Here is a 17693-nt window from a genome sequence, read left to right as displayed (position 1 = left end):
TTAGCAAGGGAACTGAGAGCTGCAATAAGTGAGGTTTTATTCAGATGGGGCAATGACAAGTTTAAATCCCCACCTGATCTGCTGCTCAAAGTCGCCTCCGTTTCACCGGTCAGTTTCCCAAGCTTCAGGAAACTCGTGTTAGCCCAGATATGGCTGGATTGGCTGTGAGAGACGTCAATCAGAGAGTCCACCCACTCTGCCCATTCTCTCCTCTTCCTCTTTCACAGCTGCTTCACTTCCTGTAGGGACTGAAAATGAAGTGAGGAGATGGTGAGTGAAGGAGCAGAATTTATAATAATTACATTGCATAATATCCACACTAATGTTCAGGCAGTCTGACTATCCTGTGGGGAATCAGGTGTGGAAATGCCCCTTATGCTGTGTGAGAAGATCCAACTGAGAGACCAGTTTACTCGGTGTTTTGTGCTGAGCTGTTTGATTGGAGCTGTGTGTTGGATATTGAGTGTGTTTATTGGAAGTATTTCTCTTCTGGTTTCCAGGCTGAGTTTTGTTGATGGGTCATTGCTGAACGTGAGGAGGTGAGGTGTAATTATCTGGGGGGGAGGGGGGAACATTTATTGAAATGTCTACTTCAAGGATTTTACCTGAAGGCCTCGGCCTTTCCCAAAAGCCTGAGCTTGAATTTGATAGTTTTGCCCAGTGCTGTGTCTGATAGCTGAATCTGGGATGTGCTGTTTGGGTGCAGTGTATCTAGTTTCCCAGGGAATAGCATATAGGGCTGGATGGAGGAACGAAAGTAGCCACATTGTCTGTTCCTGGTCATTATCCAGTGTCCCTGCTCAGAACAGAGCGTGTGTGACAGCCAAGTGAGGAAAACAAAAAGATTTGTATCTGATCCTCCACACAGTGAAATAGTGGACTGGCACTCACTGTGGAACTGTCTCAAAATGAGGATTCAGCCCCTTGAGCAAAGGAGGAGAGTGAGTTGAAGGAAATCATGTTTCCTTTTCCTATTTTACAGAAGGATTGCACCAGAGAATACAGAGAGGATAAACACTCCAGATAGATCTGGACCGTCACCTAAGGAACAACTGTGGGAAGATATCCAGTCAGTGAAACTATTATCTGGAAATTGGTTGGATCTGAGGAGCTTGAGATAACATCAAATCTGAAACTGGTCAGTGGTGTGGAACCTTCCATCAGAACCAACTTTTTCAAAGGTTCGGCAGTTGGTGACCAGTCAGGATGAGGCTGGGAGGAAGTGTGAGTGGGCCCCAAGTGTGGTGAGAGCTTCAATCATTCATTAAGCCTCATGAACCACTTATTTATTTATGCAGGTGAAAAGCTATTCAAACGTGAGATGTTGTGAGGAGATCTCCATAGGCTCGTAAGACATTCTAGTTCGCAAGGTGGATCTATTGTAGCATTTGTGTTTGAAGAGCAGCCACATGGCAGGGAAACCATTCAGTTGTGCAGTATGTAACCAAACCTTCACACGGTCATCAACGCTCATAGAACACCGACGCATTCATACTGGGGAGAAGCCATTCACTTGTGAGGTGTGTGAGAAATCATTCTCACAGTCATCAGTCTTCCGCTCACACCAGCGAATTCACACTGGGGAAAAACCATTCACTTGCAGTGTATGTGACAAAGCCTTTGTACATTTATCAAACCTCCTGCGCCATCAATCAGTCCACACAGGTGAGAAACCTTTCAAATGTGACGTTTGCGATAAAGCCTTTGCAACATCTACGAGACTCCTGAGACACCAGAGCATTCACAAAGGCGAGAAACCCTTCAGGTGTGAGGTTTGTGAGGCTCATTTCACTCAATATTCCCATCTTCTGAGTCACCAAAGGATTCACACAGGGGAGAAACTTTTCAAGTGTGAAGTGTGTGAACGAGCCTTCACACAATCATCAACTCTTGTGCAACACCAACGTGTTCATACAGGGGAGAAACCGTTCAAATGTGAGGCTTGTAGCAAATCATTCTCGGACTCATCCACTCTCCGCGCACATCAACGCATTCACACAGGAGAGAAACCGTTCACATGCAATATATGCAACAAATCATTCTCGCAGTTAGCGAACCTCCGTGCACATGGACGCATTCACACAGGAGAGAAACCATTCACTTGCAAAGTGTGCGATAAATCATTCTCGCGGTCATCGACTCTACATGAACATGAACGCATTCATACAGGTGAGAAGCCATTCACATGTGAGCTGTGTGACAAAGCCTTCAGACGCCTGTCGATGCTCCTGGTCCATCAAAGGATCCACACGGGAGTAAGCCTTCAAGTGTGAACTTTACTACAAATTTCTCCTGACATCTTCAAACCTCCTGAGCACCAGTGGATCCACACTGGAGAGAAACCATTCAGATGTGAGGTGCATGAGAAGACTTTTACACAGTCATTGTATCTCCTGGTCCATCAACATACACAGGGGACAAACTCTATCATTGTGAGTTCTGTAATAAAAACTTCACGGTTACTGGAACTCCTGGGACATCAGTGAACCCAAATGGGAGATAAACCCTCCCAGTGTGAGGTGTGTCAGGATTATTTCACCTACTCCTCCTCTCACCCCAAACACTGACATCTCCAATGGACTTTGAGTCGGCTCACCTGCTTCCCTTACACTGAGAGTTGTCTATGTTGTTTACCCTCCAGTGCTCGCATGGGAGCTGTCCATCCAAAGCAGTCTGTCTCAGCAGTGTCAGTCTGCAATCTCTCCCACCATCGTCCAATTGTTTCAAGGAGGTCAAGATAGCATTGGACCAGATCATCAAACATCACCAAAAGTAGACATCAATATGTATAGAAGCTCCTGTATAAACTCAGCATCCTTTCAGTGCAGCGTCAGGTACAAGTCACTTACTGACTCTCACTCTGACCAAGAAGGCAATTACATACTCAATGGTTAAAGAGGTTTCAGCTTTTGGTCCACCAACCCAAGCACCCGGGGGATGAGACATTCCTGGGGTAGTAATGGAGGGACTTCAATTAGCCTCAGCATCTCAAGTCCATGGAGGGGAGAATCAGCAGGTATCCTGTTCCTCCTGTGTATGTGGATGTGTGTGTCCCTCTGCCTCTCATCAGTGAGCCCAGCTGGGAAGTCAGGGGGAGGGCAGGATGTGTCTCGGCTGTGACAGTCTCCATTGTCTCACAACATTCACTGTCTGGGTCTACACATGCTAAATGGCCACTTGAACAGAGCACTAGAGGCCAATCAATATCCACAGTCTGTACTCCAGGTCAGTACCTTGAGGTTTGGAGGGAATGTGAGAGGACAACACTTGTATTTATGGAGCACTTTAATATAGTCAAACATCCCAAATTGTTTCACAGAGACGCAATCGGAGAAAAATTAACACCGAGACAAAGAAGGAGATATTAAAAGAGGATGACCAAAAATATGGTCACTTAATTTAATACCTCAGCCATTCCCCCTGTCGCTCGGCAGAAATCACCATTTTGGCCCCATTTCTCCTTTTGGATTCACATCTTTGGACACATCTTTTATGTTATCTTCCAGAATCTTCTCATACTCTCTTTTCTTCTCTTATCTGCTTTCCAATTCTCCTCTGAACCTTCAATATTCAGCCTAATTCTCCACCTGACATCAGTCATAAACACACTTTTTCTCCTTCATCTTAATCTCTGTCTCTTTCGTCATCCAGGGAGCTCTGGATTTCTTTGCTCTGCCTTTCCCCTTTGAGGGAATATACCTTGCCTCTGCCTGTACTGTCTCCTCTTTAAAGGCAACCCCTTGTTCAGTTAGCATTTCTCCTGCCAACCTTTGATTCCAGTTTATCTGGATCAGATCTATTCTCACTCCTTTGAAGTTAGCTTTCCCCAGTTAATTATTCTTACCCTGGATTGTTTCATAGTCAACATAAACCTTATGACACAATGATCACTGTTTCCTAAATGTTCTCCTGCTGATACTTGATCCAATTGGACCTTTCATTCTGAAGAACCAGCTCCAGCAATGCCTTCTTTCTCATTGGAGGGAAATCAAAATGCAATGGAAAGTTCTCCTCAGCACACGGTGGGAATTCTTAACCCTCTCTGCCCTTCACACCATTACTATCCCAGTCTACATTCACGTAATTGAAGTCTCCCATTGTAACTACTCTATAATACTTGCACCTCCTGTAATTTCCCTGCAATTTTGTTCATATATATCTTGTTCCCCCATACTAGTAAAGAAAGCCAGCTCTCGGGAGTTTGGTGTATAATTACACCTTGCTTTAGTTAGTGAATTTCAAATGTTTTGTTATTTTGATTGATTCAAAAATTGGTGAAAACTGAATATGGTGTTGTGGTTTGTTTTTTAATCAATTATTTCTGTAGTTTTATTCCAATAAATTAATTTAACTGAAACTACCCGATTTGTCAGCACGGTGTGTTCTTATTCACTGAAACACTCAGGAGGCTACAGAGTCCTGTACACAATATATTGGTCACTGTCACTGTGGGCTGGTACACTTTATCCAGCAATGGATTATAACTTGCAGTTCACACAAAGTATAATACTTCCCTGAGAAATACTTGAATTTATATGTCAACTTTCATGAACACAAGACATCAGAAAGCAACTTAGCCAATGAAATGCTTTAAGTTTAATTTGTGTTGTATTATAGAAACATGGTGTGTCTGTGCACAGTTTGATAATCCTGTTAGGGACCATTAACAGTTGAAGAGAAATCTGAATACCCTGTGATTAACCAATTTATTTCATATTTTTAATCAAAAACAAACTATTGTGCACAAAAGAATTAAAGCAAGCACTAAACAACGCTGTAATTTATCATTACATAGGAATTAGGAGCACAAGTAGGCAAATTCGGCCCTTCAAGCCTGCTCCGCCATTCAATCAGATCATGGCTGATCTTTCCCTGGTCTTAAATCCATCTCCCCATCTGTTCTCCATATCCCTTTTTTATTAGAAATATATCTATCTCCTTCTTGAAAACATTCAACGATTCAGACTCCTCTGCGCTATGGGGTAGCGAGTTCCACAAATTCCTCCTCCATAGTTCCTCCTCATCTCAGTTTTAAATCCACCACCTCTCAACTTATACCTGTGACCTCTTGTTCAAGATTGCCCCATAGGGGAAACATTTGGTCTACATTTACTTGATCAATCCTTTTTAACATTTTATATATCTCGATCAGATCCTCGCTCATCCTTCTAAACTCAAGCGAACATCAACCCAAACTGTTCAATCTCTCCTCATACGTCAACCCTTTCATCCCTGGAATTAATCTGATGAACCTCCTCTGAACTGCCTCCAATGCCACCACATTCTCAAACAAGAAGACCAAAACTGGACATGATATTCCAGATGTGGTCTCACCAACACCCTATACAATTGCAACAACATGCCTCTACTTTTATACTCCATTACTTATGCTATGAGCTCATTTCTACTTCTGATCTCCACCTTCCCCCCCACTTCTTTCGGGACCTAGCCAAAGGCATGCCACAGTAATCAATAATTTTCTTTAATTCTCCTCAGTTTATCAGCTGATCTCCCTCCCATAGCTTGCTGACTGAGCAACCTTGCAACTTTTCTTTGACAGCTGTAAATGCCTCGGCTCCATGTTTAGTTTTCCAGCAGAATCTCAACTGCATTCGCACAGTTTTCAATCCAAGTCTGCTGACGGCTTTCTGACACAAAGCTCTGTGAGGACCAGTGTGGATTTTCCCATTAGCTTCAAAATAGACAAATCTTCCAGCTGGTTTTCTATATCACAAAATCCTAACTTATGCTTGAACCAGGCCCACATTCCACATGGTGAATGATAAGGTTAGTATTTTCTCTACTTCAAATGCAGGCCTGATGAATAATCATCCCTTTGGCTCTCTCAATCAAATGAGGTGCCACCTGCATGTAAGTAAAACTGCATCTGCCTTCTGCAAGCAAACACCCAGCTAAGTTAAACAAAATAACCTTCTACCCAACTCTTTGATTCTGTAATCTATTTAAATAATTAACAATACTGATTGTCCTCTCTCCAGACTCATGAGGTGAAGAAGAAACTCCCAATGTTCATACGGCTGCTTTCAGCTTCTTTTCAGCTGGAAACAACAGACATCATTTAAATAATTCATTGAAGGTAGACCTTTTGGTTCCATTACAAACGTAAAGTTGACCTTTCATAATGCTACCCTTTACCCCATAAGATAAACATAGATTAGCTTTTTACATTAACTTGAAGTTTGTTTGAATTACATTTATATCAGAATTGTTAAAAGTTGCTCAAAGATATGCTCCCATTTATAGACAGTTATAACTTTAATTTCTAAAACTAAAAGTTATTTCCTGTGAATTATGAACTAACTGTTTGCGATAATAGCAAGATCCCACAAACAGCAATGTGATAGTGAATGAATAAATCTCTTTTTGTGATGTTGATTGTGGGATCTATATTGACTAGGACATCATTCTTTTACAACATAGTGTCATGGGGTCTTTAACATCCAACTCCAGATGGACTATTCCAGGAATGTGGATTAAAGTTCTCAAGGCCATGCTAAACATTCTGGAGGTACAAACATCCTACCAACTCCCACCATTTATTGAAGCAGTTGGAATATTGGAAAATGAGTGCAGAGGTTCTCCATGTTCACACACAGCACGATCATGAAACCAATCAGATCACAATCCTAAGATAAACTATATAAATCTTGGTCACAACTTAAAAAACTTTCTTCAGTAAATTTCCTTGTTTTAATCAGCGTAATCTGGCTGAATTTGACCTATCAGGAATTTTAAATTTAAGCTACATCACAAGTGAACTGAACTTTTGTGGTCTTTAACACTGGTTTATTAAACATCTCACAGGAAGATGGTACTAACCATGGCCCCAGATAGGAATAATGAGAGTGGTGAGTTTCTGCTGATTGTGTCTGCTTGAGGCGGTTCTTCAAATGACACTCGGGGTTTTTGGCATTCAGTAATGTAATTCAGGTCAGAAACTCCAACGTGTTTTATGAAGTCCGTCTGGATCATAAATTTTGCAATTTGAATTTGGCTGGGGTAAGCATAAAATGTTTCCCTTCAGGTGTGATTCAACTGACCCACTAGGGAGCTTTTATCAAACAAAGTTTATTTAAGAGTACAGTTAACATATAGCAATAACTTTTACTAATTACAAACAAAACAAAACACAATATTGTCTGAACATTAACAGTTAAATACCTTTCCAACCAAACAAATCGCATTAACAAAACCCTTGCCACAGGTTTAGCACAGAAAATACAAATACTCACGTGATGCTGGAACTTAGCCCTTTGGTTGGATGCTGCAGTTCTCTTGGTATACACACAGACAAACTTAGAGTCAGAACAGCTTCCCAAAAGACCAGGGAGAGAAGCTCTAGGTACTAACTCGCAAACCACCAACAACAGAATTTTAATTACAGGAAGGCAAGTAGCCTTGCTTCCAGCTAGCAAGCAGAATTTATCATAGAAATCATAGAAACCCTACAGCACAGAAAGAGGCCATTCGGCCCATCGAGTCTGCACCAACCACAAACCCACCCAGGCCCTACCTCCATATCCCTACATATTTACCCACTAATCCCTCTAACCTACGTGTCTCAGAACACTAAGGGCAATGTTTTTTAGCGTAGCCAATCAACCTAACCCGCACATCTTTGTACTGTGGGAGGAAACCGGAGCACCTGGAGGAAACCCACGCAGACACGAGGAGAATGTGCGAACTCCACACAGACAGTGACCCAAGCCGGGAATCGAACCCAGGTCCCTGGAGCTGTGAAGCAGCAGTGCTAACCACTGTGCTACCGTGCCTGCCTTATGATCCCAATGAGAGAGAAAGAGAGAGAACCTGCCTGCCATTTGACAACCTGGACAACCTCTGTCTCTAAACCCAAAACCTAAAGTGACTCCTTAGATTCTTCTGGGGAGGCACCACCTGACTTTGATTTGTCAATGATTCTTCCGCCTAACAATGCAGGGTCATGAAAGATCCCAGAAAGTACCTGAGGCCCAGAGTAAAATAATCAAAACCCATTTAAACCATTGAAGCAGCAATAAAATGACTTCTAGCAGACAGTCTGGCAACAATAAAAAGAACCCAAAGTAGCTTAACTGCAGAGAACATGATTTAAAAAGAAAATTCTTGAGGGGTAAACTTGCATCACATCAGGCACCAACAGTCAGTCATATTCAAGACTCCAGTCTACATGCTGTGACCAGTAATTATTTCAGCAAACTACAGGCCCACAAATAATAGTATATTTCATTTGTATCACATAAACAGGAGAAATAGTTCAATATAGTATAATATAGTCATAATTACATTACCTCAATATATAGAGTTTCTGCTTTGTTTTCTTTTCATTTATGATAATTTAAAATGGCAAATTTCCTATCTCTCATCTTTATAACACTGGAGGAGGAAAGAGAGAGAGAGACGAGGGACAGAGTAGTGACAGATAGAAGTGAGACAAGAAGAGGAGGGCGAGGAGGAGAGAACCAAGGATGAGAGAGTTAACAGAAAGTAAAAAGTGAAAGTATAGGACAGTGGAAGAAAATGAAGGGATGACAGGGAGAGACATATGAATGAGAGGTAGGAAAGAGGATAAGCAGGATAGAGAGAGAGGGTAGCAAGGAGGGATAGAAGCTGGGGAGAGCTGAGGTGAGTAAATAATTACCTCCCACCTGTGCTTTTACCCCTGTACCCCTCCCTCCCTCCCATGCCATTCTCTCCTGTCTCATCAGCTATCTGTTGTGAAGGAGCAGCTTCTCCAGTTGCACATAGAAGTCTGAGATTGTGGGAATAGATCTGGTCTTTCATTTGAGATGACTGTTGAGTTTGTTGAATGTTTTCATAATGACCAGCTCTAGCAAGAAATTGGCAGAAATATCAAAGTGAATTTGTCTTTCTGTCTTTTCACTTTGTTCTTGTCACTCTCTCCTGTTAAAATTCTGGCCTCAGTAGTTTTTCAGCTGTTGGAACATAGTCTGGGTGTAGTGTGATATTAGCCAATGACTGGGTAACTGCCCATGCCTTCAGTAGGTGTGTTTCTCCACTTTGAGATTGCCTTGTGCACATATGTGCTGGATCAGGTTGATTCTTTGCTGAACACTTTAGCAATTTTTCTGCTGCCTCAGCCTTTCCATTTGACCGGGGGTAGTGTGGGGATGATGTGTAGTGCTGAATTTCCAAACCGTTGATCAAGTGTCTGAATTCTTCAGTCGTGAATTTAGGACCATTGTCACTCATCACAATTTCAAGAATGCCATGATGACTGAAGTATGTTTTCAGGCATTCTAAAATCTCATTGGTAGTTGTTGATGTCAGCTGGTCTAACTCCCAGTAATCTGAATAGTACTTGAATGTACTCGAGAGGTAATCAGTTCCATTGAGAGTGAAGAGACCTACTCCAAGCTTCATCCTTGGTCTGTCTGGATTGTCGGGGGTCATGAGCAGCTCTTTATCTTGCTTAGCTTGATGTTCATTACAAACATTGCACTGGCTGATGTGGTCCATAATCTCATTGCTCATTTTTGACGAGTAGAGCACTTCTCTTTCCTTCATCAGATTAGACTTTATTTCTTGATGGTTTGTATGGATGTGCTTCAGCATCTCTTTTCTCATCTCTTTCGGGATAATGACCCAAGTCTCTTTGTACAAGTTTCCATCCTGGCAATCATCATCCGTCTGCCCAATACTCTCTTTCGGCAACAAGTGTGTCCTTGATGGTTTCAGGTCATCCTTTCATCACAGCTTCCTGTAACATTTGAAGAGTTGTATCTCAATGTGCAGTTTGCTTGATCTGAGCAAGAGACATCTCTGTCAGATTCAATGTCGCTGCTGGTTTGATGACTGCTGGAACCAGGGGATATGTTGACCATGCGAAAGCCTTGTGGCAAACATCACATCTGATGATTTCCTCCCCTGTGTGAATCCACTGGTAGCCCAGGAATGTCAAAGATGTTACAAAAACTTCATCACAAAACTCACTTTTGAGGGGTTACTCCAGGCTGTGGCTCCTCTGAAGGAGAATGGGGCTTGATGACACTAAGAATGATTTGCTGTTCCCTCACACTTGAATGGTTTCTCTCCTGTGTCAATACTTTGTGGAGCTGAAGATGCGACAACCGAGAATGATTTGTCACACGGCTCGCAAATGAATGGTTTCTCGCCTGTGTGGGTGCACTTGTGTGCTTGGAGGTTCCCTACCCATGAGAATGAGTGGCCACACACCTTGCAACCGAATGGTTTCTCTCCAATGTGGGTGCGTTCAGGTGCATGGAAGCCCATGAGAATGAATTGTCCAAATGAATGGTTTCTCTCCTGTATGAGTTTGTATGTGCAGAGGTTCTCTATCCAAGAATGATTTGTCACACACCTCACACATGAACTGTTGCTTCCCTGTCTATGTGTGCGGAGGGACAATAAATGTGAGAATGATTGATTACACATCTTGCATGTGAATGGTTTCTCCCTGTGTGGATCCATTGGTGTTTGTGGAGGTAACTTAATATTGAGAATGATTTTTCACACACCTCATGTAAACGGTTACTTGCCTGTGTGACTGCTTTGGTGTACCTGGAAATCTGATGACAGCAAAAATGATTTACCACACACAACACATTCAAACTGCTTCTCCCCAGTGTGTCTGCGTGGTGATTCTCAAATGTTGATAGATGTATAAGAGCTTGATCATATACCTGACACTTGAATTGCTACTCTGCCATGGAGCTGCACTTATGTTACTGGTGGAACAATATATGCACATTGAACGTTCGGAGATCCTATGAACCTGTGGAGCCCTCTTCATACCCCTCACACTTGAATAGCCTCTCACCTGTATGAGCCAGTGGTTCCTAAGGATCAATTAATTATTGAAGCTTTCACCACACTTAGAGCCCACTCATACTTCTTCCCAGCCTTACCCTGACCAATTGCTCACAGCCGAACCTTCGGAAAGGTTGGTTCTGACCAGTTTCAGATCTGTTGATATGTCAAAGCTCTCCTGACCCGACCAATTTCCAGGTGATGATTTGAGAGTTGAGGTAAGTGCGGGAGTTTAAGAGAATAAATCTTAATGTTTTGCCTTCTTAAAATCTAATGAACTGCTGGTAATTGAAGGGGAGATATTTAAGCTTCTTTCAGGCTTAAGGGAAGTAAAAACAAGCTCTCTTAGCTCATGGGGGCAGCTAATTCAGTAAACTGGTTAAATCTGGTTCTTGAAGCAGGACTAGCCTAGGGTATAAAAGCAAGGCCTAAAGTGCAACCAGCACTGAGTGCTAGCTGCAGAGAATGAAATGTTGAGAGTTTAGTGTTGGAATTTCAGGAAATGGGGGAGGGAAGTATTGTTGCGTCATTTCCCTTACTACCTCCACAGGTCCAGTGGGGACAGGAGTAGACTAGATTTACAGTTCAGAAAGTGACATGCGACTAACGGGGGCAGCTGATTCACGAGTAAGTCCTGGTGGATATTTCCAAACTATATCAACTTGTAAGTCAGTGTTTAAGCAAGGGTAAGGGAATTATTTGATTGGAAGACTTTTAAAAAATAAATTAAAGTTTTTAAAAGGTTTAGTCATGGGAGGAGAGCTCGAAGCCATGGTTTGCTTCTCTTGCTCCATGTGGGAGGCCAAGCACACTTCCAGTGCCCAGGACCATCATGATTGCAGGAAGTGTGTCCAGCTGCAGTTCCTGGTAGCTCAAGTTTCAGAGCTGAATGGTAGCTGGGGATACTGTGTAGCATCCATGAGTCTGGGAGCATTGTGGACAGCAAATTTAGAGAGGTAGTCACACCACAACTGAAAGGAAGGAAGAGAATGGGTGGCCACCAGGCAGTCCAAGAGAAACAGGCAGATATTTCAAGAGTCCCCTGGGGTCTCGCTCGCAAATCAGTATTCCATTTTGGAGGCTGATGAGGGCGCTGGTTCCTCTAAGGAGTGCAGACAGAGCCAAGCTTCTGGCGCCAGGAGCAGTCTGTCTGTACAGGAGGCAGATAGAGAGGAAGGGCAATAGTAAAAGGGATTCTATAGTCAGGGGAAGCTACTGTGGCTGTGAGCATGACTCCAGGATTACCCCCCTGGGGCTAGGGTCCGGATTGTCGCTAAATGGCTGCAGGGCATCCTGAAGGGGTGGGACCAGTTCTAGGGAAAGTGGGACCTGTACAAGAGGGATGGTCTGCATCTACAAAGCAGGATTAACATCCTTGTGGGACGTTTTGCTCGTGCTGTTGGGAAGAGTTTAAACTAATTTGGCAGGGGGAGAGGGACACAGACCATTAGCAGAATAAGGACACAGCATCATACAGTAAAATGCAATGCAGCTGTATTAAATTTCAAGGGAGTAAGGAAAGGCTGGATGGCCTCTACATTAACGCCAGGTGTATTGCAGGTAAAATGGATGAGTTAAGGGTGATGTTTGACATGTGGAAGTGTGATATTGTAGCCATCATAGAGACATGGTTGAGGGTGGGACAGGATTGGCAACTCAACATATCGGGATATATTGTCAGGCAAGACAGAGAAGGGGGCAAACGAGGAGGAGGCATTGCGTTATTAGTTAAGGAGTCGATTACTGCGGTAAGGAGAGATGATATCTTGGAGAGGGCATCAAATGAAGCTTTGTGGGTAAAGTTTAGGAATAAAAACAGGGCAGCCACATTGCTAGGTGTTTATTATAGACCCCCAGATAGTCAGCGGAAAATTAAGGAGCAAATTTGTGCACAATCCATGGAGGTGTGTAAAAATAATAACCATATGGTAATTATAGTCAGTGATTTCAACTTTCCCAACGTTGTTAAGGACTGGGATGGAGTGGATTTCTTGATATATGCACAAGAGAACCTTTTAGGTCAATATGCGGAGAGTCCAACAAGGGATGGTGCAATGCTGGACCCAATTGTGGGGAATGAAGCTGGACAGATGGTCGAGGTGGTGGTCAGCGAACACAACATTATACAATTTAAGTTTTTTATGAACAAAGAAATAGATAAGTTGCAAAAAAAATTGGATTTGAGAGAGTGGATTTTAGTAACATAAGGCAGGATCTGGCCAAGGTTGACTAAGAACAGCTACGAGTGGGAAATTTACAGAAGAGTAGGGGCAGGAGGAGCTTCAAAAAGGAAATGGGAAGAGCACAAACCCAGATTGTTCACACTAGAATGATTGAGAAGAGTAACAAGCCCAGAGAACCATGGATGACCAGGTATATTCAGGATACAATGAGAAGGAAAAGAAAAGCTTTTAACAGGTACAAGGGAGCAAATCAGCGGAGGTATTAGTGAAGTATGGAAAATGCAGGAGTTTAAGAAAACGATTAGGAACGCAAAGACGGGATATGAGAAAGCTCTGGCTGATAAAAGTTGGGAAAATCCCATGATATTCTAGAAGTATATCAATGGGAAGAGGATAGCTAGGGAAAGGGTAGGGCCCATCACGGACCAAGGGGCAATCTGAGCCAGAGGACATCGGTAGAGTGTTGAATGAATACTTCACATCTGTCCTCACCCAAAAGAATGAAGATGAAGATATGGAATTCATGGAGAGAGACTGTGAGGTTCTTGAGCAAATTGACATCGGGAAGGACAAGGTATTGGAGATGTTGGCAGACTTAAAAGTGGACAAATCTTTAGGTCTGGATAAATTGTGTCCCAGGCTGCTTTGGGAGGCAAGGGAGAGATTGCAGGAGCTCTGACCCAAATTTTTAATTCCTCTTTTCCACGGGACAAGTGCCAGAGGTCTGGAGAACAGCTTATGTAATACCACTATTTGAGAAGGGTTGTAGAGATAAGCCAGGGAACTACAGATCAGCGAGTCTCACGTCAGTGGCAGGGAAACTATTGGAGAAAATTCTGAAGGAGAGCATCTATCTCCATTTGGAGAGGCAAGGCTTGATCAGAGATACCTTGCCTTTGTCAGAGGGAGGTCATGTCTGACAAATTTGATTGATTTTTTTCAAGAAGGTGACTAGGTGTGTAGATGAGGGTAGTGCAATTGATATATGTGGATTTTTGCAAAACATTTGACAAGGTCCCACATGGGTAAGTTGATAAAGTGGATTCAAAATTGGCTCAGTTGCAGGAGACAGGAAGTGATGACAGGAGGCAGCTTTGGTGATTGGAAGCCAGTGTCCAGTGGCATACCACAGGGTATTATTATTTGTCATTTAAATAAACGACATAGATGACTATGTGGGGGAGAATTAGTAAGTTTGTGATGACTGGGTGGTTACCAATGAGGTTGAGTGAGTTGGGCTACAAGACATAAAAGGGATAATCAAATGGGCAGATAAGTGACAAATGGAATTTAACCCTGAAAAGTGTGAAGTGATACATTTTGGGAAAAGTAATTTGACAAGGAAGTATTCAATGAATGGCATGACACGAGGAAGATCTGTGGAACAAAAAGACCTTGATGTGTTCATTGGTCTTGGAAGGCCATGTTAGTAGGATGGTGAAAAAGGCATAGGGGACGCTTTACCAATTGAGGCATAGATTACAAAAGCAGGGAAATCATGTAGGTGTATAGAACTTTGGTGAGGCCACAACTAGAGTACTATGTGCAGTTCTGATCGCCACATTATTAAGAAGGATGTGATTGCACTGGAGGGGTGCAGAGGAGATTCATCAGAATGCTTCTGGGATGGAACATCTAAGTTATGAAGAGAGGTTGGAAAGCCTTGCAGCAGAGAAGACTGACCGAATGGTGCAAGATTATGAGGGGAATGGACAGAGTGGATAAAGAGTAGCTGTTCCCCTTAGTTGAAGGGTCAGTCATGAATGGACATAGGTTCAAGGTGAGGGCCAGGAACCTTAAAAGGGATGTGAGGAAAACCTTTTAAACTCAGAGGGTGGTGACAGTTTGGAATATGCTGTCTGGGAGGGTGGTAAAGGCGAGTTGCCTCACATCCTTTAAAAAATACCTTGATGAGCACTTGACATGTCATGATATTCAAGGCCATGGGCAAAGTGCTGGTAAAGGAGATTAGGTGAGAGGTCAGGTGTTTCTAACCTGTTGGTGCAGACTCAATGGGCCAAAGGGCCTCTTCTGCACTCTATGGTTCTATGATGGTTTCACTGTCCAACCTTCTCTGTGTTGAGCAATGCTGTGGAGGGACTGGATGTCTTTGCACAATTGTGCAATTGTTCCCTCGGTGATGGTCAGGATCTATCTGCGGTGTCTATTATCTCTGTATTCTCTGCTATAGTACGATGCAATTCTTTTATAAAACAGGAAAAGAATACATGATTTTGTCCAACTGTCTCTCCTACTTCGCTGCAGGGTCGGTATCCTTAATTTTTTATTGATACTTTCATTCGATTTGGGTATCGCTGAGCAGGACCAGAGTTATTGCTCATCCTAGTTACCTTTGATGATGGTGAGGTGAACCGCTGCAGTCCATGTGGTGTAGGTACACCCACAGCGCTTTTAGGGAGCACGTTCCAAGATTTTGACCCAACAACAATGAAGGAATGGTGAGTCAAGATAGTGTGTGGCTTGGAGGGAAACTTTCAGGGAGTGGTTTTCCAATGCATCTAGCACCCTTGTCTTTCTAGGAGATAGAGGTTGCTGGTTTGGAAGATGCTGTCAAAGCAGCCTTGGTGAGTTCCTGCAGTGTATCTTATAGATAATGCACACGACTGTCACTGTGCTTCACTGGTGGAGGGGGTAAATGTTTAAGATGGTGGATGGGGGCCAATCAAGTGGGTTGCTTGGTCCTGGATGAGTAAGAAATTGGAGGTCTTTAATAAAGAGATTTTGTGCATAATTAAAATAACCCTAAAATGGCAACAATTTTTAAACAGTCTGTAGAAACAGCAAGGTCACTGACTTCAGGCTGCCCTGTTAACATTCCCAAGCTGGTTAGCTGGCGTCCTGTGTACCTCCTGATCAAAGTAATTGTTTAGAAAGGATCAGGATATCACCCTCAGCAGAATGTAAACTAAAAAGCCAACCTCGAGAGCAGGGTGACGAATAGGGGTGGTAACCACCCTGACAAGTTGGATACTTGTCCTGTGTCCATTGGATAGGTGATTGACGCTGAGTAAAATATTTCCCCTCCGACCTAACCCCGTAACCCATAGTTAATCCAACTAACCTTCACATCTTTGGACTGTGGGAGGAAACTGCAGCACCCGGAGGAACCCCACGCAGATACGGGAAGACGTGCAAACTCCACACAGACAGTGACCCAAGGGTGGAATTGAACATGGGTCCCTGGTGCTGTGAGGCAGCACTATTAATCACTGTGCCACCATGCCATCCTATGCAGCAAATCGGTATCGACCCTTTTCCCAGTTTCCAGTGCAGTAAGAGAACTGGGTAAGATATCCTGTCAGTGAGTCGGTGCAAACTCGATGGGCCTCATCTGCACTGCAGGGATTCTATTACACCGTTTTACCACAACAGTTCTCTCACTACACCGGACACTAGGAAACAGTCAATGCCATTTTACTGCACTGGTTGTCTCACTACATCGGACACTAGAAAATGGTCAATAGCATTTTACCCCACTGCTTTTATCACTATGCCAGACACTTTGTTGTGCAAACTCAGACTGCATATCCCAAATTCAACTATCAGACATAGCACTGAGCAAAACTATCAAATCCAACCCCGGGCTTCTGGGAAAGGCTGAGGCCTTCGGGTAAAATCTTTAAAGAAGGCATCAAAAGACATTTCAATCAATGTGCTAGGGAGGGTGGAATTTAAGACAATCACAAACACCCAGGAAAGAGAAAGAATAAACTATTAGAACTAAAGGCTGAGAAGTCCCCAGGACCCGATGGACTTCATCCTTGGGCCCTAAAAGAAGCAGCTATGGAGAAAATCAACGCATTGGTTTTAATTTTCTAAAATTTTCTAGATTCTGGAAAGATTCACCGATTGGGAATTTGACCCCTCTGCTGAAGAAAGAAGGTATGATGTGGAGATGCCAGCGTTGGACTGGGGTAAACACAGTAAGAAGTCTCACAACACCAGGTTAAAGTCTAACAGATTTATTGGCGTTTGCTACCAAATAAACCTGTTGGACTTTAACCTGGTGTTGTGAGACTTCTTACTGAAGAAAGAAGGCAATAGAGTGCAGGAAACTTTAGGCCAGTTAGCCAAACATCTGTCATGGGACAATGCTGGAAGCTGTAATGGAGGGGATTATATTGGGGCACTTTGCTCAATGCAATCAGGCAGAGTCAATATGGTTCTGTGAAAGGGAAATCATGTTTGACTAATTTATTTGAGTTCGTTGAGAAAGTAACAAGCAACATGGTTAAAGGGGAAACTGTAGATATGGTGTATTTCGATTTCCAAAAGGCAATTGATAAGATGCCACCTCAAAAGTTACTACACAAAATAAGAGCTCATGGTGTAGTGAGTAAAATATTAGCATGGATAGAGGATTGTTTAGTTAACAGGAAACAAAAAGGAGACACAAAGGGGTTGACAAGCTGTAATGGAGCCCCATAAGAATCAGTGCTGGGGCCTCAACTGTTTACAAGTTAGATAAATGAACTGAATGAAGGGACCAAATGTATCGATGCAATTTTGCTGAGGACAAAGAGTGGAGAGAAATTACAAACATGCGAAATGTGAAACATTCCCATCTATCCCCTAAATTGTGAGGAAGACACAAGGAATCTGCAATGGGATACAGATTGATTAAGTAAATGAGCAGAAATTTGGCAGATGGAATAGATTGTGGGAAAATGTAAACATGCC

General features: G+C 42.9%; 1 protein-coding gene across 1 annotated transcript; it reads left to right on the top strand.

The window, feature by feature from the left end:
* The first annotated feature begins 237 nt into the window (after positions 1-237).
* Positions 238-4355, top strand: LOC144497092 (uncharacterized). The gene is made up of 2 exons (XM_078217864.1): positions 238-270; positions 983-4355. The coding sequence occupies exon 2, from the start codon at positions 1410-1412 to the stop codon at positions 2271-2273; it is 864 nt and encodes a 287-aa protein (XP_078073990.1). The 5' UTR covers positions 238-270; positions 983-1409; the 3' UTR covers positions 2274-4355.
* Positions 4356-17693: the final 13338 nt, after the last annotated feature.

The sequence above is a fragment of the Mustelus asterias genome, chromosome 8 (assembly GCF_964213995.1).
Source record: "Mustelus asterias chromosome 8, sMusAst1.hap1.1, whole genome shotgun sequence".
Taxonomy (NCBI): domain Eukaryota; kingdom Metazoa; phylum Chordata; class Chondrichthyes; order Carcharhiniformes; family Triakidae; genus Mustelus; species Mustelus asterias.
This window is presented reverse-complemented; position numbering and strand designations above follow the sequence as displayed.